Source organism: Agelaius tricolor, unplaced genomic scaffold (assembly GCF_023055355.1).
Source record: "Agelaius tricolor isolate 1412-34295 unplaced genomic scaffold, bAgeTri1.0.p SCAF_35, whole genome shotgun sequence".
In the NCBI taxonomy this organism is placed as follows: Eukaryota; Metazoa; Chordata; class Aves; order Passeriformes; family Icteridae; genus Agelaius; species Agelaius tricolor.
The window spans coordinates 5044045-5065815 of NW_027269295.1; the positions used below are offsets into that span (position 1 = coordinate 5044045).

Sequence of the window (21771 nt, forward strand, 5' to 3'; positions counted from 1 at the left end):
TGAGACATTCCCTGTCAAAATGTGCATAGCTGACACTGCCTTTTACTATTCCAGCTAAATTACATCTAAAATTACACATTCTTTAATGAAATGAAAAAAAAAAAAAACCCACTGAAAAAATCCCAACCAAGACCTGGCAAAACATTTCAGTGAGAAAGTGCTTTAGAGAGGAAGCATTCATAGCATAAATCCTTTAAATAGCTTCTTTGAAACTTGACTCCATTCACCTGACATATGCTATCTGAGTATTTGACAAAGATTATTTGTTAGGAGTAACTTCCAGTTAAGGAACTGTGTGCCAGAACTTTTGCTTTCCATGTGGAGCTACAATTCATAACACCTGCATCCCAGTGGAGCCTGGTCCCAAAGCTACCTGCTTCCCTTCACAGCCCCAGGAGGACAACAGCTCCTGATCTGCACAGCCCAAAAATTCCTCCAAATGATTTTTGCTTACTACAATGAAATAGAAATTCACTGGTCAAGTACCAGCAAGACATGACAAGGCTGGAGGTGTCAAGGTACTTTGGTGATTTTATTTTTTACAGCTTGTTGCAGTGCAGAATCAAGTAGAAGGTGAAGGTGGGCTGTGAAAATTCTGAAGCCTCACAGCAGCAAAGGAAAGGCTCAGGAGAGCTTACAAAATTAACTTCTTGCACAAGCTTTCTCCCTTAGCATATACTACTAAAAATTCTTCATGGCTTGGAGTAGAGGGAAGGTGTAATAGCAAGTATTCTCAGCAAGAAATTCACTCCATCATGAATAGATCCCACAGAGTTTATCCAGATTTTGCTCCTTCTGTACCCAGAACAGGGCAGCTGGAAGGAGCTATTTTCAGCTATTTGCTGGTATTTGAGGCAATGCTCCATCTGTGCTGACTGCTCAGCCCCTCACTGTGACATGCACAGACCTGCACACTCAGAACAGCAGCCAGAAATAATTGCAGCTACAGAGCTGGACTTGAAGAACTCAGACCTTTATCAGGTGAAATATGCAAGGGGAAGCAGCTCCAGAAAGGACTTTTCTTCAAGTTTAAAGACAAACAGAACAAGCCTGGCTCTTCTTTGCAAGAAGGCAAGCCACACCTGTGTCAATAATCCCTGGTATTCAGTACTGCAGGGAGTGAAGAGTCTGCTACAACTTGTATGCCCGGCGGGGAGGAAGGAACAAGCATGTCCACGGACATGTCTCATCTTCCAAAGAGCTCCAGAGCTGGATGCAAGCCAGGAGCTCTCCAGGAGGTATTCCAGCTTCAGAGCCCCACAAGGCTGTGATCTGTCTCCCTCTCAGACAGAGCTGGAGACAGGAGTACGTGTGGCAAGGGGCAAAATAATCCCAGATGCCAAATGTTGTTTTGCTGCCTGCACGCAGAACAGCTTTGAGTGCCTGTGATATTCTCTGGCAATAACCAAGGTTCACCCAGATAAAATGGGAACCAGGTATCAGCTGGTTTCATGTTTGGGCACTCACTGTAGCAGTGCAGAGACAGCATTTGCAGCTGAATTACCTCTACTGCCCTCTAAACTCTCTGCAAAACTCTCTAGTTCTCTCTATAGAGCTCTGAAAAAACATCTGTCACCCCTAAAAGAAGGGGAAACCACACAGAGTTGGAAACACAGACAGCATTTTACACAATTATATTAAAAGGAAGCTGAAACATAGAAAAAGAATCTGAGACTGCAGTGCTTATCACTGGCACCTTCAGGCTGTGCTTCCAGGCAAAGCAATGAGTGAGGAAACAAAACCACTGGAGTTCTAACCTTGACCCCAACCCTGGGAATTGCACAGTTCATGCTTTGAAAGTGTTTAAAGAGGTATGCTCACAGCCATGCATAATGCAAGGACATTAACTTAAGGATAGAACTTTCCCCAAACATACTTTTCCCCTTCTTTGGAGCAAAATAATTACACCTGAGATTAAAGTTAATGAGTAGGTTCAAGCATTTTTTTGAGAAGCTGGCTTGATGAATGTATGCTGAATTCAGAAAAATTAATATGCCATATCAAAGTAAGAGTTAATTTCAGGGATTACATTACTGCACACACACACCCATTTACTGGGTCTCAGCACTTACCACTTTTACTTTAAATCAAGATAATTTTGGTATTTAAACAAACAGGTCAATGGGTAGGCAAGATAAAAAACCACCACAGTCAAAAGCCTCTAAGTATTAGTACACACCTACACACCATAACACAGGAGAATTACTTTACAGGTATGCTGGATCAATAAAAGCTAAACATAATAAAGAGCTGATGATTACCAAGAGGAGGTACTTAGACATGCTTAGAGGCACAATATTCCTCTGAAAATTTGACAGTCTTCTGGGAGATCCCAGTTTGGCTGCCTCTCCATACAACACCTCAAGGATGCAGAGGGGACCCTCAACACAAAACCAGGAAAGGAAAACATCAAAGTAGCCACCTGTTCTGAAAAACTGCTACCATGTGGCAGGCATTCACCTGCCAAGGGAGTGGCAAATTTCTTAGCTTTCCTGCACTGGCTGGTCCTGATACAACAATTAAGGCTCAAGAGTTAATGATTTCCCTCTGGGAAAGCTCCAGGAGCCAAGCTGCAGGGCTGGGCTCTGTCCTTGATCAACATTTGCAACCTTTTATTCATGCAGCTCCCCAATATGAAGCACAGAACCCCTCAGGCGAGGCTTGGAGCACAAGGTCAATATTTTAAGGTTCATTTTTCATTTTCCAGCAGGGCTGGTCCGTTTAGTGAGCTCTGAAAGCTTGTATCTTGTTACTGCATCAAGGCTGTAACCAGAGCCAGCTGCTGGCCAGAGCCCCAGCAACCTGCACCCTGTTAACCCTGTCCTTCCCAACACCCAAGCCCAAACCTCCTTCAGTTTGTACCCAGGGCTCCAGCAGCTGAGGAAAGGGCACAAAGAACTCATCCAGGCTGTGGATTTCACTGTTTTAACATCACTGTTATAAACACTGTTAAACTTGTTGCCTATTTCTTCTCCCTTCAAAGCAGAAGGTTTTGTTTCTAAAGTGCTTTTAAGGCACTTAAGGCCCCTGTGCTTGTTTCCAGCTGGTGACTGCTCAGCTAAAAGGGATTGTGGCCACTCACAAACCTGTCCTGTTCCAGAGCCTGAGCATCCATCCAGCTTTGATTTCTGGAAGAGCAGTTAGTTCTATCCAGATCTGAATCTCCAGTTTCCCTTGAGTGCCTGAAGCACTTCAAAATGCAGTCACAGGATACAACTGAATATATCTGAATCTGCTACTTAAAGAGAAGGATTCTGCTTTTTGCTTGAAGCACAGTGTTTTTGAATAACTCACAGATGCTGAGTAACATGAATTCCATGGGCCAGGAGTCTGCTCTGCTTCCAGGTGACTGATGAGGCTTAAATATTCTCCTCCTCCTGGCACACCTTTTCCTGCAAACGGGTGTATAAAACTTCTCTATCTCACCAAGCAGTGGTTTGACATCACAATGTTAGAACTTGGAAAACTTATTGTGACTTGCTCCTTGGCAAAAAAGGAAAGCTGCAGTGCCAACCAGCACTTTGTATTGGCTTCCCCTCCAGTGAGGAACTAGGGCTGAACAGGCAGAGAGGTCCCCCTTCCTCAAAACAACAAGGGCAGATTCCCTAGAATCAAGAGAAAAACCTGAGACAAATATAAAATAAATATCTTCCCAGTGGGGCTATTTGAGGCAGACTCCAAATTCCACTCTCCCCATCACCACTTGACCAAAGAATTTTTACATCATTCCCCACTTTCTGTCTCCTCTGATTCCATCTACAACTGACACCAGCTGACCCTTCTGGAGGTTTTGGTTCTGGCACTATCCAAGTTCACAATGAGGCCAAATCACAGGATGCACCAGCAACAAGGGAACATAATGGAGCCACAGAACCTGGCTCCCATTATTCAAGGTATAAGCTCTAGATAGTTCATTCACAATATGCACAAAGAGGCAAAATACCAGTGAAAAAAAAAAAGAGAGAGAATATATCTATCTATCTATCTATATATATATATATATCTTCAGGGCTTGAAATTACTATAATTGACTGATGAATTGCATTTTTTCTCTCATTCATGCATTTTAAATTATTTACTTTCTGCCTATGTTCAGATTCAGACCTTGGAAAAGCCATAGCCATATATAAAGAGCATGGGGAATCTATTAAAACATGTTTGTAGGTCTCTGATGTCTCCATGAAACTGAGCAGGCACAACTACAGCACTCTGCAGGTTCAAAACAAAATTAAATTACCCCAAAGTGTAAGCAAGTGATAATCAAAGGCCTCTCTTTTGGCTGCACTTTGGATTTACAGTAACTGCAACACTTGTTAGCTGTCACAGACATTACAAGCTCCATTGAGGAGAACACTGCCCCTTGGTGGAAAAAGGGCAAAGGAAACATTTGCAGCTGCATCAAGTACAAATAATTCCACTGGGATTTCCATCCCTCCCCATCCCAAGTGAATTTCCTGGCAGCATGGCTGGTGCAGCTGCACCAGGGCCCCCACAGCCACACCCCAGCAGGGCACTGGGCTGCCTCCACAGCCCACCCAGTGCCAGCTGGCCCTGCAGCTATCACTCAATATTCAAAAAAACCCAAAAGGCCAAAGGACACAATTCCCTTTTTCACGTATATTTGAAGACATCTATTAAGAATGACATGGAAGTCTGAAATTTCTGAGTTTCAGATTCAGTTCAGCTTTGCCTCCCTCCTACTCTTCTCAAATCCTCACCTTTCATGCCACAGTGGGATGGCAGGAATTACATTTCACTGTTATTTAATTGATTTCCTTTAATTCACATTTTCAGTTCTTGCAGAGTTGCTATTGCTTTTTATTTTGAATATACTCATTATTTCTTTGCTTCCTGACTGAAGCTGAAATGCTGCTCTGTGGCCACGTGTGGCTCTTCTTCAGAAGCACAAAATGCACCTGGACAGCAGCACACAAAACCCACTGAAAGCAAGAGGCTTTTCAAACAAGCCAACATGAAATGTCTGTGACATTAAAGCAGCAACCACACAATTCAGTGGTGAGATTTCTGTCACATATGATTACTCAGATAAGAACAACTACAGTTTAATTTTGTTTTTTCTCTCTGCCAGACCTATTCTCCACTGCCCTGAAGTCCTGCAGCCCTTTTACACAAGACAGAAATGCACATACTTGCATCAGGGCCCTACTACACAACTTCAAAAACTTGATTTACACCAAATTTATCTTCTAAGGAAATGCCATATTTTTACTTCACAGTACAGATTTGAATCCAGCAGTTTTTACAGAAACATCTTTCTAGCATATTTACCAGGGCAAAAATGTGGAAGTAGAAAAAGGATAAGAGTGAGAGATTGCCTTTTGCTTCCTTTCATATAAAAATTTCTTTCTTGCAACAAGGAAAGGAGAAAATACATTCCATTTCCAAGTGCCTGGGATCCATTTCACACACTGAGCCTGGACCAGCTGCAGTACAGCTGCCAAGATTTCCAGCTGTGTATCACTGTAAAGCCATAAGAATATTGTGGGACCTGGAAGAAGGTGCTGCTATAAAACTAATTCAAATAGAATAGCTTAACACATCCATTTGCCTTCATCTTAGCCTACCAAAGCACTGTAGTAAATCAAATTCTCTACAGAATTTTGCTTTGCAGCACAGTCCTCTGGTTTTTGTAGCAGAGTTTAGGGATTGCCTGCATCCTTGGGGAAGCTGCTGGATAAAATAAATGCTCTTGCACTTGTTCAGCATTCAGCATCCCTGACAAACAGAACTGCTTCTACTGAACTAACATAAAACATTTAAATACAGTTGCCTATAGTTTCAAATGGATTTGGCCTTTTGTCCTCCAGATTTTAGCCTGATCCATGTCCTGTGTGCTGCTAAACACCTGCTGTTCAGAAGGAACAAGGTGAAATCCCAAGATAAAGATGACTTCAACTATTTATGATAATAGCTATTATCTGGGGATCTTATTTCACTTTTTAAATTTATCTATGACCTTTACAAAACTGCTCCATTCAGAAGGACAGAGCTGGAGAGAACTGAATTACTTTGACACCTTCCATGGCCTGTAAGAGCACAGGATAATTCATTCATTAAGTTCTAAATGAAGAAATTATTCCAACTAACACTGGTCATACAGAATTCTGTACTGGATGCTGCACCTCCCACACCACTGCAAAACAGGTGAGATGCTGTCAGCAAACTTCAGATCTAATGCACAACATGACCAAATTCATGAAGGCCAACCTTCACTGTGACTCAGCCTGTGATATCTACCTTTGGCAGAAGCAGGACTAAAGTCAGAAACAAAGGTTAAAGCTACAAAAGGATGTGGAACTAACTACAGACCACAAATGAACACCAAGCCATGCTGTTAAAACTTACTCCTCTTGTACTGAGCTTCCCCACCACCACCAGACCACACTTTCAAATACCTTTAGGTCACCAGCCTCAGGTTTTTCAGTCTCTGAATCGTCATCTTCCTACAAGACAAGAATTTACAGGATTAAGCTTAAAGAGCAGGCCTGGCAAGTAACTGAACTTACAGCAAAGGGCATTCAGCAGCCCAGCAGCAGTCCAAGACCCTTTCCACGGAGGGTAGTTTTGCCCCACCCACTCATAACCAGAAAACAAGTCCTACAGTCAGGGGAAGAAGTGTTTATTTTTATTTAGTTTTTGGGGGTTTTTGTAGGCAAAAGCATCATTCAGCAGCAGTTGTGCCTACAAAACTCATGCAGCCCTGGAAGGCTCAGAATTAGACAACAAGAAGCAGCAGAACTGGGGAACAAAAGCATTTGTCCTTTGATAATTCTGTCCCCTCCAGCTGGGAGGTGATTGAAGAGCCTCTGTTCAGCAGTACCCACAAAAAAAGCAGCATTTGCAAGACCTGTGATAGTCCCAAGCATCAGCAACACACACAGGACACACAGCTGGCCTGCCACCAAACCAAACATGCAGGCTTGGAGAGGGTCTGGCCTAGCAGCAAGTTCCAGGGATCCAGCAGACACAACTTCCTTGCTGGTGCAGAGCTCTCGTGCCTTGCTTGCAGATGCTGTGAACCTCCACACAAGGAACACTGACAAATTCCAGGTGACAGTCTCCATTTTTTAAACATTTATTTTATGAACCAGAAATAAACCAAAGAACTGGGGGAGCTTCTGTCCTGTGAGAGGTTAAAATACTGAACACAGCATTGTGTGAAAATCCACACCAGGTGAGCAGGAAGCTCCAGGTTGGTCCCCACTGGGATGTGGACACAGTAAACCTGCTGTCCCCTCACTGGGCATCCTCCCAGCACCCCTGTTTCTAGACATAAACACATACTCTGGGTTCAAAACAAGTTTGAGGAGCAGAAAGTATTTTTCATGTTCACATAACTCAGCAAAATGGTTTTTCTTCCAAACTTTCCCACAAATTTCAATGTTGGCCCCAAAACAAGAACTTGGTGTTTCAGCTTCAAAAAGGGCAACAAAAGAAAAAGTGAAATGAGAGATGCAACTGAAAGGAAGAGTTTACAAGGATCTGCCCACCTCAAAGCATTGGCACAGGAGCCAGTTCTGACAAGGCAAGCTGGAGGCTGATCACACAATAATGGCAGTAAGTTTTAATTGACTGAATTAAGATGCCTCACTTACAGATTTGAGACACAAACTCCTTCACTCCACCTTCCCTTTCTGAAAGATGCACACATGACAATAGTTCAGTCCAGACTGTCAAAGGTTAGTTACAGTGAGTTTGTAACAAGCAAAGAACCAACTAACTTGGTGTTTACCACAAATGAGATTGCTCTCCCCTCTACAGTCTCTATTATACAGATAAAAGTGATTTTCATCAAAGCAATAATGGGTTGAATTATCCATGTTGCAGACAGTAACTGAAACAGCTCAAAAACCTCTGACTTAGCAGGGAGTAAAAAAATTAACAAACAAAGCAGCATTACTGAGAAGTGGCTTTGAATAAAAACAGAGGCTTTTCAGTCACTGTTAAAGTAGTTAAAACACCCACTGAGCTGTACAGGGCAAAGCACAGGTAGCCTGAGTGCACCTCATCCTGCTTTCTAAAAACAACTCATAACCCCCATGAGCTACCAGCACAAGCAATGCCAAGGAAGTTTTCAAGTCTGGTCAGAGAATATTTAATGGAAAATAAAAAAGGAAAGTAACTTGTGCAACCTGCACTGTAACCACAAACCTAAGCAAGATCCACTGGCTGACAGCAGTGATTGACTGATTGCCCTTTCCTGAAGAGCAGCTGATGATGGAGAGCTGCAACCTGCACCAAAAGCTGTGCATGCCATAAAACCACTCCATCTACAAGCCCTTTACAATGCTAACTAAACACAGCTGACCCTGGCAAGCACCTGGATCACACACAGAGCTTCCTTTGGACTACCCAGACCTCACTGAAGCAGAGTCTAGAAGTGCTGGATATAAAAAGAAGAATCACTAAAGCAGTAAAAAGGTTCACTGCTTTGCTAAGGGAGACAGCAGGGCAACAGAACAGAACCTAAAACAGGAACAAGAGACTGAGGAATTCCTTGGCTACTACTTGGGCAGACGAATGGCAGAAAATGGCAGTGTCTCCTAAGAGACTGATCCAACACACACAGAGCAGATTTCAGTGAGGAAAAGTTACAGGAGTAGTCCTGGGATTTTGGCTATGTCATAGAAGAAAGAACTGGAACAGAGAGAAGATAAAACACTGCTAAGAAAAAGATTGACAATAAAGAAAGTAGATGAGAACTTTCCCTTTTCCCCTCCAAACTTATTGTTTCACTCCCCCAGACCCAGGGCAGAACTACACATCCTTCTGTGTGATGCAGCTGCACTCACAGACTGTGAGCTCTGTGCCCTGTCCCCCACACTGCTGTTATCTCAGAATCCAGGTGATATCAAACACGTGCCATGCACCTGTGACAGACAAAAGCCACCCACATGTAGACAGGACACTGTTACATCAAGGTGCCTTGATGCAGGGAGTGCATTGAGCTACACACAAAAGAATAATTTAACACAGCACAGGAGTCTGTTCTTTTTAACCCACCAGCTGACAGTGTGGTCCTCCTACAAGGTTCTTAAAAGTCAATTATGTTTAAAGAACAGCTTTTATTTGGAGTGGCTGTTAACAGCCTTTTTCCCGTAAAAGAGTCCAAGGACACCAACACAATAACGAGCAACACGAGCTGTGCCAAGCTGCTGACGGGTTTCAGGGCAAATGCTTTCTACTTGAAAACAAAGTGGAAAGGAGGAGGTGCAAAGTGCTGAAACCCACACCAGGACTCAGATATTCCGGGTTCCATCACAGGTTCCTATTTGGAGTTTTTATTTGAAAGAGACAAGTCTCTACAGCCTGTGTAAGGGGTCAAGACAAGCTCCGGAGCAGGGAGGTACTTACTGACTGCCTGCTGTTCTCATCGTCCTCCTCTTCGTACCCTTCCTCGTCCCCCTCCAGGCGGGTAAAGTCATCTTCTCCGTACCCAACTGACACCAGGCCTCCTTTCTCTCCTAAGGAGGAAGACAAAAGGAAAACTGTGAGGAAAAGGGAGGTGGCAGCGTGCGGGACCTTCCCCCCACACCGGGGAAAGGGCCGGGTCGGCGCGGGCCGCGCGGGGGAGCCCCGGCGCCCCAGCCCGCCGCCTGTCCCGGCTCCCTGCCCGCCCTCACCCGTTGGCGCTCCCCCATCGCTCCCCGCTGTGCCGGCCTCGCTGTCCGACTCCGGGTCCGAGTCCTCGGCGTAAACTGCCAGCGAGGAGAGAACGCTGCGCTTCGCCGCCGCCATCTTCCGCCTCGGCCGCGGCGCACTTCCGGCGCACGAAGATGACGTACACGGCGCTGTCACCATGGCAACGCCACCCTTCTTCCGCCCTCAGCGGCTCCCGCCGCACCGGGGCCATCCCGCCCTCACGGCCGGAGGAGAAGCTGCTCGGGGAAATCACGGCCGGAGGGCGAAGCCCTCAGCCAGGCAGAGCGGAGCGTCTCGGGGGAGGAGAGAGGATGAAAAATGCGCGGGCTGGCCCTTTAAGGGAAGCTTTTGACGTCATTTTGTGGCGCCGCAACAGCACCTGCCGGGTGGGGAGCGAGCGCGGGGTGTGGGGGCCAGGACAGGGCGGAGGTGGGACGGGGACACGGGGGCGTGCAGGGACACAGGGAGGGAAGGGGGTGGGTGAGGAGGAGCCACCTGTTCCCACAGCCCCTCCATGTGGGGTGCGGGCGCGTTTGGCGGGCACTGCCCCCCCGCTATGAGCCCCTCGGCTGTGCCCCTTGGAGACGGGGCTGAGCCACGGGAAACACAGCGTGGTCCTCTCCAGTGAGGGGATCTGGATAAGCATCCCTGAGAGACCCGACCAAAGGGGGAGTGTGGCAGGGGGGCCCTGGGGGAGGCCATGCAGGTGGCAGGGGAGGGTGGCAGCGCCCGGGTCGAGCTCAGGTTCCTGTGGCCTCCTTAGGATGAGCGGGAAGGCTCCGCCGGGCCTGGAGGGCAGGGTCCGGAAAACACTGCAGAAGGTCTTCGGCTTCGAGTCCTTCAAGACTTCCCTGCAGGAAAGTGCGACCATGGCTGTGGCGAGAGGTGAGGCTGGGCACGAGAGACGTGTGGAGCACGGCGGGGTGTCCGTCTGTCCGTCTCCATCCGTGCGGGGGGACACTGCAGGAGCTGCTGTTGTGCTGCTGTGAGCAGATCTCACCCGGACTGAGCAGCAGCGCCCAGCCCTCCCCGCCCTCCTCTGTTGGGAGGTGGTTTTGGTGGCTCAGGGGCACGTGCTGCACACAAGCTCTGCTTCTTTTCCTTTCATTTGTTTTGTGACACCGTCATTTTATCAGCCATGGAAATGGGAAATGGAAAGTGCAGCATTGTTGGTGTCTTTTCTAGTTGTCTCCTCATACCTGCCAGTGTGTTTGTGGTCAGATGACATTTTTCTGACATTTTCAGAGTAAAACTGTCCTTGTGTTAAAGACAATACCAGCAGAGGACTTGATTTCTTGGCATAGCTCAGATCCTCAGACTCATGGGGCCGTTATCAGAAACATTTTTGTGCTGATGTTGACACACGCCCCAACAGGCAGCTGGGGGTGGACAGGCAGCTCACGCAAACAAGCTGCCAGCTCCCCCAGCAGCTCTCTCAGTGTGAATCAGAACAGTGCCCAGTTCAGTTTCCATCTATCACCACTCAATGTTGACAACAGACCTGTCAGAAGTGGAATTCTGTGTGCAAGGTGTCTCTGCCTGTTAACCTGGTGTCACTGGCACCTTCCTGCCACGAGCTGGATCCTGGTTAGTGCAGGAACAGTCACTCACTGCAGGATGTTATCAGTGTGGAGATTTCCAGCTCCTGTTTCATGTGAGGGGCCTTTCTGGGATAAGCTTTAAGAGGATGTGGTGAAGTTCTGTCATGGGGCTGGTAATGTGGTAAGTGGAGGTTTGTAAAATGAGTGAAAGCAGCTTTTCTGGAGGAGATTCAGCATGAATAACTTAACTTCTCTTTATCTTGGTTTCTGTGTATCTTCTGGTACTTTTGTACAGCTGCCTCTAAATGTTTACAAAGCAATCTGAGGTTCTTTGAAGGAAACCACTGCTGGCATGCAAAGTATTGCTGTGCTTTTAGGACCTAAACTGAAGGGTTTTGTAGCTGTGCCACCTGGTACATGCACACAGGTGCTGTTTCTGCCCACCCCTCCTGCCTGAGCCCCAGGAACTCAACACCACTCAGAGGCCTTGAGCTTTCTTCTGTTGTTTTTGCAGGAGAGAAGGATGTCTTTGTGTGCATGCCCACAGGGGCAGGGAAATCCTTGTGCTACCAGCTTCCTGCAGTTCTGGCAGTGGGCATCACCATTGTCATTTCACCTCTGATTGCACTGATTCAGGTAACTGTCTCCTGTTAGCTGGGGAGTAGCAGCCAGGGAAGGGGAGGCTCTGGAGGCACAGCAGCTGCCCTCTTGTCTTTCTGCCCACAAGTCTCTGCTGCTGACCTGCCTCTGGATTCTCCTGATGTCTCAGTGTGCTTTCCTTACCCTGGGATAGGTGAGGACAGCAGAGTATCTCTGGTATGACACTTTGCATTTCTCTGTAAGGATGGTTTTGTCTTTAATAATAACCTGGTGGTTTTTACAACTGAGCCTTTCTCCATTTTCTCCAGACATTAGCAGCAAAGCAGAGTAACTCAAATGCTCCAAAAGATAGATCTTTAACCAGAAAAAACCTGCCACTTTACCTATAAAGTAATCACTCCAGGAGTGATGAAGTTGCATTTGAAGGCACAATTCATTCTGCATCAAGATGTTTTTTTGTTGCATCAATCTGTGATGGGAAGAAGCTGGTTTAGTAGAGCTGCTCCATGACCATTTTCATCTGTGAGACTTTTTTTCCTCTGTTTTGCCTTTTCTACTGTTTCATCACCTGTTGGGAAAAACAATTTCCTGTAAGAGCAGCTGTAGCAGACTTGTGCTCAGACTTGTGTAGACCATTAGCACTGTGTGACATCTGCTGCTGCTGGCTGCTGGTTTGGGATTTGTTATTTGTGGAATTATTTTAACTCCTTTACAGTCTCACTGTGATACACGTTAAAAATAATAGCGGGCTTGGTGACACTTCTAAGATACTATAAAGAGTGAATTTGTTCCAAGTGTGAGGATTACTGATGAAACTCCAGCATGGCCAATATTAGTGAAATGGAGGTTAAGATATCATTGATAAGAGAGTTACAAATAGGTTGAGATAAACTCAATGAGTCTTAGGGGAAAGAGCTGGAGTAAACCCCCAGAGTCTTCTCATCAAGCCCTGAGAAGGGGTTGCTGTGCCTGAAATTATCATGATGTATTTTAGTGTAGCCAAACTTCAAGAGTTCAACCTGTGCAGTTCATTATAGGGAAGGCTGAGGGGTGACTGTGAACAGAAAACAGAAACAGACATTAAATAAATTCCTGAAGCCAGATATTGAGTAAAATGATGAGATACCTGCTTTTCAGGACTCTTCATATCCTGAAATGTCAGGTGCTAGTCAAGTGCAAGTCAGCAGGGGACAGGGAAATGAATTTATATGGCCAGTGTTCATCTGGATGTGATGCCACGTTTTCTTCTTGGTTTTCATGACGCAACTCTCACCCATGCTTCTGGTTCTGCTGCAGTGGTGATTTGCATGGTCCTTGCACTTTGTCCTGTCTCAGTTGTGTTAGGACATCCTGCAGTTATTTAGGAGTGAGCTGCTCCCTGTTCTTGCAGGGGTGGGAGTGTTCATTTTCCATCTCTGACAACTCTGTAGTGTAGATACTGAGACATGTTCAGGTCACTGAGCCTGTGATGAGTTGTTCTGCACAGATCCCTGCTGGTGTTCCCTAGCAGCAAAAAAGCTGTCTTAAGGTGAATGGATGCACAAAAATGCAGCTGAATGTAAGAGCTGGATGGAGCTCACAGGTGAAGGAAAAGGCATCTAGAATTGAAGTTGTAACTTACAGGACTGTAGGTCCTGGGATTTAATCCTGGAGGTGGAAACTGGGGCCTCACCTGGCTCTCCCTACTAATCTTTCTTGGTGCTGGTGACTTTCTTTATTCCCATTTGATTTATTCCCATTTTAATTTCTATTTTGTATTTACTCTAGGATCAAGTGGATCACCTGCTGGCTCTGAAGATCAAAGCCTGCTCTCTGAACTCCAAGCTGTCTGCCCAGGAGAAGAAAACCATCCTGGCTGACTTGGCAAGCGAGAAGCCTCAAGTAAAGCTCCTGTACATCACCCCAGAGATGGCAGCTGCCTCTTCCTTCCAGCCAACACTGAACTCCCTGGTGACCAGAAACCTCCTGTCCTACCTGGTGATTGATGAAGCTCACTGTGTGTCCCAGTGGGGACACGATTTCCGCCCCGATTACCTGCGCCTGGGCTCCCTGCGCAGCCGCGTCCCCCGCACCCCCTGTGTGGCCCTGACTGCCACTGCCACCAAGCAGGTCCAGGAGGACGTGGTGGCAGCACTCAAGCTCAAGCAGCCCCTTTCCACCTTCAAGACTCCTTGTTTCAGATCTAACTTGTTCTATGATGTGCAGTTCAAAGAGCTCCTTCCTGATCCGTACGCCAACTTGAAGGATTTCTGTCTGAAGGCACTCGAAGTGAAGGGCGCTGCTGGGGTAGGTTTTACCTTTAGGGAAGAAAACTAAACTGGACAAAATCTACCCTAATGGTCCCTGGCCTTCCAGGGGTTGGTGGTGCCCTGACAGGTCTGTGGCAGGAAATGAGAAGGTCCTAGGAAGGAGACTGCTCATGTGTATTTTCTAAGTCCTCTAAAAGTGTACACATATGTTTTTTAGTTCCTCCAAAACAGGTAGAATGTGAAGGCTGTGGTCCTGTCAGAGGTGTCCTCAGAAGGGGGTTCGTCTGAAAGAAAATTGATTAGGAATACAGAACAAGCATTTCCATTTGGTTTGTCACATCTTCTGTGACCATTGTATATTTGTGCTCTGCTTTTTTAGTGCTGTGAGCATGAGCAGAAGCATTTGAAGTGTTGAATTGCCTGCTCTAACACTAATTCTCAAAAAAACTCTCTGCAGCTCATCTATAACCTCTGCACCTGGGTGTGTTTGCTTGTTGCATTGTGTCTGCTAGGAGAGGATGAGGGGCTATATTTGCAGCTCTGTTGTTTGACTTCAGGCAGTGTCCTGGCCTTTGTCTCCTGGCTCCCAGGTGTACTCCGGCTGTGGCATCGTGTACTGCAGGATGAGGGATGTGTGTGACCAGCTGGCCATTGAGCTGAGCTACCGAGGGCTGAAAGCCAAGGCCTACCATGCAGGTACTGGAGTCTGCATTTCTCACTACCTGGGAGAGCTGAACTCTGCCACCTGGGTTGGGGCTACCTAGGAAAGAGCTTTCTAGGCATGCTCTGCACTCTGTGTGATGCTCACACATCAGGTCTGTGAGGTAAGTGCAGGCCCTTCACCACAATGGCATTCCCTTGTCTCCAGAAGTGTTGGTTTTGTTGGATCTTCATGGCCTCCATATAACAACTGCTTTTATCCTGGGTGGGGAGCTAGATTTTTTTCTCTGGAATAAAACCAGCTGCTGCTGACTTCTGCTTGGTCCCAGGCCAGTTTAAACACTGGGAAGAGAGGAGTGTGTACATCAGACAGTTTTAGTGAGGGAGTTTGCCTGCAATGGAGGAATGGATCAGAAAGAAAATCCTCTTGTTTCTTTACTTCTTGGGTTTTTTTGAGGGGTTTGTTTTGTTTATGATGCTTCTTTGTTGGTTTTCTTATCTTTTGGGGGGTTGGGGTTTGTTTGTTTGTTTGGTCTGTTGTTTTTTGGGTTTTTTTGTTGTTGTTTACTTTCTTCTCTTTTCCTTCCCAGGGCTCAAGGCAGCTGACAGGACTTCTGTCCAGAATGAATGGATGGAGGAGAAGATCCCTGTCATTGTTGCAACCATCAGTTTTGGAATGGGAGTAGACAAAGGAAATGTCAGGTGTGTGAGGCTGAGTGTTGTGCACCATCAGAGAGTGAAACCTGAGCAGGGGGAAGGAAAAGTCTCAGTCTCTGTTACCTAATCCACCTGACTCAACTGCCTGATGAACACTTGCTTAAACCAACAAAACCAGTGCTGGAAGTTTTTATCTTGAAAACAGCAAAACCAAACCTCTGGGAAGGCTTTGTAAAAGCATTAAACACAAGGCAGCAGAGCTCCTCTTTGCCAGTCAGCCTTAAAATCAAGAAAATGGGAGGAATGCTTTTCTGCCACACCCTCCAGGGTTTCAGAAAGAGCCATCTCAGTGCAATCACAGCTGTCTCTTTCACTTCTCTTAGTGCAATAGTTGCTGTCTAAAATCAGTGGAAAGAAAATCTGCACCTAAAATAATTCACCCACCCTCTATTAAAATAGTCAGAGCCAGCTTTTTTTGGAGATCTCTCGCAGTGCAACGGGGAAAAAATAGCCCTTCACAAATGGCAATAACCATATAAAAATACAGCTCTGGTCCAAGGACAGAAACTTTGCACATGGTTTGCCATCGCTGTTCTTCTGAGATTGCTGTCCCCCATAAGGGCTCTGGGTTAGAATTCCTGCCCTGCAATATGGCTGTGCTGAGTTATTATTGTGATCACTTACTAGAGGGGAAAATTCAGGTGCAGCTCAGACAACACCCACAACAGACCTGATCTCTAAAATCCACATACAGAAGCTGCTCTGAACACTGTGAGAGAAGGGCAGGATTTCACTGAGCCAATCCCATCAGTTCACAACTGTGCCATCCCTCTGCCTGTGTCACTGTGCTGCCAGGAAACAGTGCCATAGCAGTGACAGTTTTATCCTTGATGCATCTTTCCAAACAGAGAAGTGAGGAATCTCCCAGGACATGAATTAATGACCTGCTGAAGCACTCTGCCTTGTCCAGTGGTCATTAAAAAAGGCAGAGAGTAACTGAAATGCATAGGGCTGACTGAAAGTGGAATATAGCTCAAATATGCTTGTAATCTTGTTACCTTATAAGAGTTAAAATGACTCTTTACAGGATTTTTTAAAAATAACTTAAAGAACATTATACCCAAGCCTAGTTAAGAAGGCACTGCTGCTTAGCCTTTGCTCTGTGCTGGCAGATTTCTGAGTATTCATGCATATGTTATCAAATCAGATCAGGTCTGACAACTTCTGGAGGTGACTCTTCTGGACAAAAGGGAAAACAGAGGTGGTGTCCCTTTTTATTCTGATGGAATCTGCTCCTCTGTCTTCACTGTTAATTCAGTTCTGCTTAGAATTATTTATCAATTTCTTCAGCAAACTTCCTGATGGGGTTTAAATGTGCAGGGCTCTGATGCTTCCTGCTTGGCCTGTTCCTAGGCTGTTTGTGTTTGAAGAAACACATTTGCTTGCTTTTGTCATTTAATCTTTAGCTACACCCATATGCATCATACCTGCCCTTGGGTCATGCTGGCTTTGAGGCAGACTTGAAAACATTGGCAGCATTACTGTGCAATCCTCTCAAAACAGGTATAAGCTGCATTGCTGAATAGTCAGGTACAAGCAGGTTTAAAGCAGTCTTGCAGTGCTGTGTTGAAAACCTTCCTGCAGAGGTTACATAAAATATAGTAATGACTCTATAGTCATGTTTTTTTGGTTATGAAGGTTGCCTCATCTGAGAAGCACAGTGAGGTGGAATTTCCCATGGAGATTTTGGCTAAATGTCTTTTTAAAAGAAAGTATTTAAAAATGTGTTTTGTAATGGTGCAGTTGTGTCCCACAAAATAAATATGACTTTTTTATTGATGCTGTATTTTATAAGTGGTATTTATATTGGTAAATTCTCCTAAACTACTTAACTCAGTGTTCTTATTCCCAGTTTTCATAGCTGCAGAGTTATATGCATATTTGGGATACTCATGTGCTCATTCTTTTCTATCCATGTGGAGTGGCATCCTGCTCACATGCTGCCCAGGTGCATTTGTTTTCTTACAGCTCTGCTGCTTTCCATGTCTTGTGTGTTAAGAGGACTAAAACTTCAGTGTGCAAATCCTCTTGCTGTGTTCCATCCTCTTTTATGTTTTCTGCCCTGTTTTTGGCTGTTGTTGATGCCCACAGACACCAGACTGGTGAGTGCAGTGCTCTGAGAAAGCTGCAGCCTCATGTTCCCTGTTTGACCCCATGCAGATTTGTTGCCCACTGGAATATTGCCAAGTCAATGGCTGGGTATTACCAGGAGTCTGGCAGAGCTGGGAGAGATGGAAAACCATCCTGCTGTCGCCTCTATTACTCAAGGAATGACAGGGATCAAGTCAGCTTCCTGATCAAGAAGGAGCTCTCTAACATCCAGGTGAGAGCTGCAGAACTGTACCCACCTGCCTGCATCACCCTGCCTTGGCTCTGGTCTGGTTTGCCTGCAGTAACCTCTGAATATGAAGAGATGAAATGAAATGTTCTGAGTCTAGAGCTGTGTGGAGCCCCATTTCAAGAGATAGCAGAAGGAAGGGGGAAGCAGGGAAGGAAAAGGCTGCCAGAGCCAGCTCTATTACAGAGGAATAGAGCAGAGACAGGGAGGTGTCTGTAACTGTTTGCCATGTAGCTCAGAAGGGTTGGATTTGATCATTGCTGGAGTTACTCTGTGTAAATTTACATTGAAGACTACAGTTCCTTATCCCATCTACTTTCAGGAAAAAAAAGGCACCTTAAAAGAGTCTGACAAAGCTGTGATGACAGCTTTTGATGCCATTGTGAACTTCTGTGAGGAGCTGGGGTGAGTGCATTTCTTTCACACACCACTGTTAATGCTGGGGAAAACATGCCCTGTTCTTCCAAGAAACTGTTATGGCTGAGATCCTGCATGTGTCCCTGAGAAATCTCTTACCACTCCCACCTCTGAGTTTACTGAGACCTTGGTCTTGGAGTCTGACCAAGTCAGGGGGATGTTTAACTTCTCTGGTGATACATTTTACAATATGCCATCTTTGATCATGGGTTGACTTTGTTGCATTTGCTTTTGTTTTAACTCTCCTCCTTCAGTCATCACTCCTCTCCTAATGGGGCAGAGAGGGATGGAAGCATTTAGATTTAATGTTTCTGTAAATCTCAGCATCTCCACTCTGCAAAGTGTCTGTGATTCTCACTGACCTTAGAAGGACCTGATGGTGCTTAGAATGTTTCAGAGACAGGCTCAAATTATGGATGTGCCCAATATAAATGCAGACTAGCAACCACAACATGCCTTGTTCAGGTTTAGTTCATGCCTTGTATGCTGTAATTGTACTAATTGCTGTTCTATGCTGGATCAGCCATCAAAGCTATAATTTTGCCAAGAAGAGAGCAGTATATGTCCACTAACTGAAAATGATCTTTGTGTGTCATGCTTACAAGTTCTTAATTTTGTTTCATTTTTCATATGTGGGTCTAGGACAGCTTTTTCAGCATGAATGTAACACATGCTGCTTTTCTGGTGCCTTGGTGAGAGTGTTCTCTCCTTGTCATGTTTGGCAAACAAATCCCAGGTTTATGGGATAGTCTTGTTTGTACTGAAGTGTGGCACAACAGTGAGCCCTGGGGCACTCAAAAGGGCACTTCTTTGCCCAAAGTCAAGGTGATGCTGTGAAGTAGCTGCTGGGAGACTTCTTTTCCTAAGAATTTGATCCACTTGTCTGAGGAGCTCTGCCCCTTCTGATGTGTGTTCCCAGATCACAGATGGCTGTTGTGGCTGGGTTTTGTATAATCATAGAATGGTTTGGGTTGGAAAAGACCTTTAAGATGACCTAGTTCAACCCCCTGCCACGGGCAGGGACACTTTCCCCTAGGCCAGTTTGCTCCAAGCCCCATCCTGTCTGGCCTTCCAAGGGATGGGGCATCCATAACTTCTCTGGGCAACCTGTCCCAGTATCTCACCACCCTCAAAGTAATAATCTGAGTAAAGGAATATCACTGACTTAATCAGAGATCACCCCTCCCAGACTTTTTCTTCCCTTACTCAGCTTGATCCACTCTTCCAAATGCATATCATGGGGTGTGCATCCCAGAGTCACAAATGGCAGCACCCCTGCCTGGCTTCCCTGCTCATAACTCTACAGGTGACTGAGGTGCTGTGGAAAGCAAAGCCACGTTGCATTTATTTTTTACATATTGAATTATTACAGTTTTACTCACTATCCAAACAGTGAAAGCAAACCTCAAACTCTGACCTTGCAAGGTTATAAATAAGAACAAATAAAGACAGACTGTGTACTGGCAAGTAAGTTTTTGCATAGTGTATTTAGGCCTGAGTATGACAGGAGAGCAATGGTCTAAGCTGCTTTTAGAGAGTGGGTTCAAAGCTTTCAGTGGCCAGAGTTTCCTACTGCCCTTTTGCAAGATGAAAACCCCCCCCAACACATGTAGTTGCAGCAGCAGAACACATCTTTATCAGCTTTAGGTGGTGGCTGAGCATTTGCCACCTCTAGCTAGTGGTTTTGCTTGAAAGATGAAAATCAGAGATGAGTTTACTTTGGTATTTGCTGAATGTTGCAGTTCCTGAATCCAGACAGCCTCATGTAGTGAGTTTGCTGTGGCCTGCAGAACAACTTGCTGGCATTGGGACATTGATGCAAGGAAGTTGCATGGAGAGAAATAACCACCCAGGGAGTGAGATGAGAGTTTTCTGTGAACAACACAATCAGGTTGTACCCAGGCTGGTTCTTGCTCAGCTGTACCAAGTTCTGTGTCCCCACTTTGCTGTCTATGAGCCACCCCGTCTGTGCCTTGGAGATGTGCAGCATCCAAAGATACCAGCAAATAATATGAGAGCAATAAAAACAAAACAGAAGATGACAATCACCAGCAGCCCTCCAAGAGCCCAACCACTTGTTGCAATCAGGCTCTTTAGGTCTTGCAGCTCAGAGGATGCCTCTTGCTCTAGTGACATGCTGGCTTCCACCCTGCTGGGGACAGACAACAACAGGGTCAGAGGTGTTGTATTCTCTCCATGCCCTCAGCCACAGCCCCAAAACCAGTGCAGGTATACCTGGTGTCTGTGCCTGCAGGCACCCCCCTCCAAAAGGAGGGTCACCCTTCACAGAAATGGGAGCATAAACCAGAGGAAATCCAGCTGAGACTGGTTTAACAATCAGATCTATAGAGATGTAAAGAGGAAAAGCTGCTTGCTCTACAGCATTCTGGCAGTTGAGATTTATTTTAATCATAGCTTATCAATATTTTCAATAATACAGTGTCTCTCCAGCATGTGCAATATGAACTCTTTGTGAGCTGTACAGCCTATACATGAAAGACAAGTATTCAGTGGGAGAAATTCCTTGATAACATTGGAAGGATCTCTAAAAGGTAGAGTTAGGGGCTTAAACTCTGAGGTCACAATAGAGATTAAAGGAACACTTATTTAAAAACAATCAAGGGAAAAAACCCACCAATAATAAGCAAGGATCATATACAACTTATTTCTTCCATAGGGCTTAGAATAGTCCAAATATGTTAAAAAGGGTGTCCTAATTTTATGTTAAACTCCTGCTAATGAAGTTTGCTTTAGTAATGGTTTCTGTTACTCTGCAATAGAAGCATAAATTTTCCTCCCACAAGGAGGTCCAGTAATAATTTAAACTGGGATCTCAGCGGGTTCTACTCACTTGCTCTTTCACTGATACTTTGAATAATGACTTTGCTGTCAGCTTTCTAAAGAACATTCAGCATCTCTTACTGAGCATCTTGTGGTTTTACTAAAGCTTTCTTCATTCTCAAGGGAAAGGATGGAGTATTTCTCACACTTTCTTGCAAATGTGATTATGTATATGTAATACAGGAAGAGCTACAGGTTATTTTTGAAAATTTGCTTGATTTGCTGCCTCTTATGTCTGTATCCTGTATACTCTAAGAAGAAGAAGAAGAAGAATTACTCCTGTAAAGTCTTTCATCCTCGCTAGGCTGGATTTGAGTTGAAGCACAAGCTCACACTTGCTGAAGTTTTTGTTTCTTTCTCAACAGCCAGATTTATTCAGTTAATGGTTTGTTTTCTGGGTAGATGGCAGATCATTGTGCTCAGCCTTTAACCAACCAGCACACGCGACATCAAAGCTGTTCTGGATTCCTTTGCCTTCAAAAAGGAGGCAGCCTAGATATAAGTTCCTTAGACCCAAGGGCAGAAATCCTGTGGGACTGCACACCCCAGGAAGTTCCTGTCTCTTTTGCTAAGTGCAGTTCACCTCCCAGAACAGGAGAGCTGTATGACATTTGATAAATACCTGAAGCTGTTGTGGTTTGTAGCAGGGGTTTCCTCTGTTGCCTCCTCTTCACCCCTCCAAGAGATCTTGGCCTGTGGTGAGGGGACCCCTTGCTGTACCTGGAGACTTGTAGGGTAGCCTGGA

The 21771-nt window shown here is 45.4% G+C and overlaps 2 protein-coding genes across 7 annotated transcripts in view; one reads left to right on the plus strand and one right to left on the minus strand.

Moving 5' to 3' along the window:
* SAP30BP (SAP30 binding protein) overlaps positions 1–9874 on the minus strand; it is a 29401-nt gene extending 19527 nt beyond the window's left edge. The window contains 4 exon segments of the mRNA XM_071452888.1: positions 6417–6464; positions 9376–9485; positions 9645–9780; positions 9782–9874. Of these exon segments, the coding sequence (XP_071308989.1) occupies positions 6417–6464; positions 9376–9485; positions 9645–9780; positions 9782–9874 (387 nt within the window).
* A 39-nt stretch (positions 9875–9913) lies between these two features.
* Positions 9914–21771, plus strand: part of RECQL5 (RecQ like helicase 5) — a 38004-nt gene continuing 26146 nt past the window's right edge. For 5 of the 6 annotated variants that reach the window (XM_071452882.1, XM_071452884.1, XM_071452883.1 and 2 more), the window contains exons 1-8: positions 9914–10049; positions 10427–10548; positions 11719–11840; positions 13572–14090; positions 14644–14749; positions 15304–15415; positions 17591–17753; positions 18091–18173. In XM_071452882.1, coding sequence (XP_071308983.1) covers positions 10428–10548; positions 11719–11840; positions 13572–14090; positions 14644–14749; positions 15304–15415; positions 17591–17753; positions 18091–18173 — 1226 coding nt within the window. In that variant the 5' untranslated portion in view covers positions 9914–10049; position 10427. Of the gene's footprint in view, positions 10050–10420; positions 10549–11718; positions 11841–13571; positions 14091–14643; positions 14750–15303; positions 15416–17590; positions 17754–18090; positions 18174–21771 lie in introns of those variants that run through there. The other variant, XM_071452885.1, reaches the window with a different exon arrangement.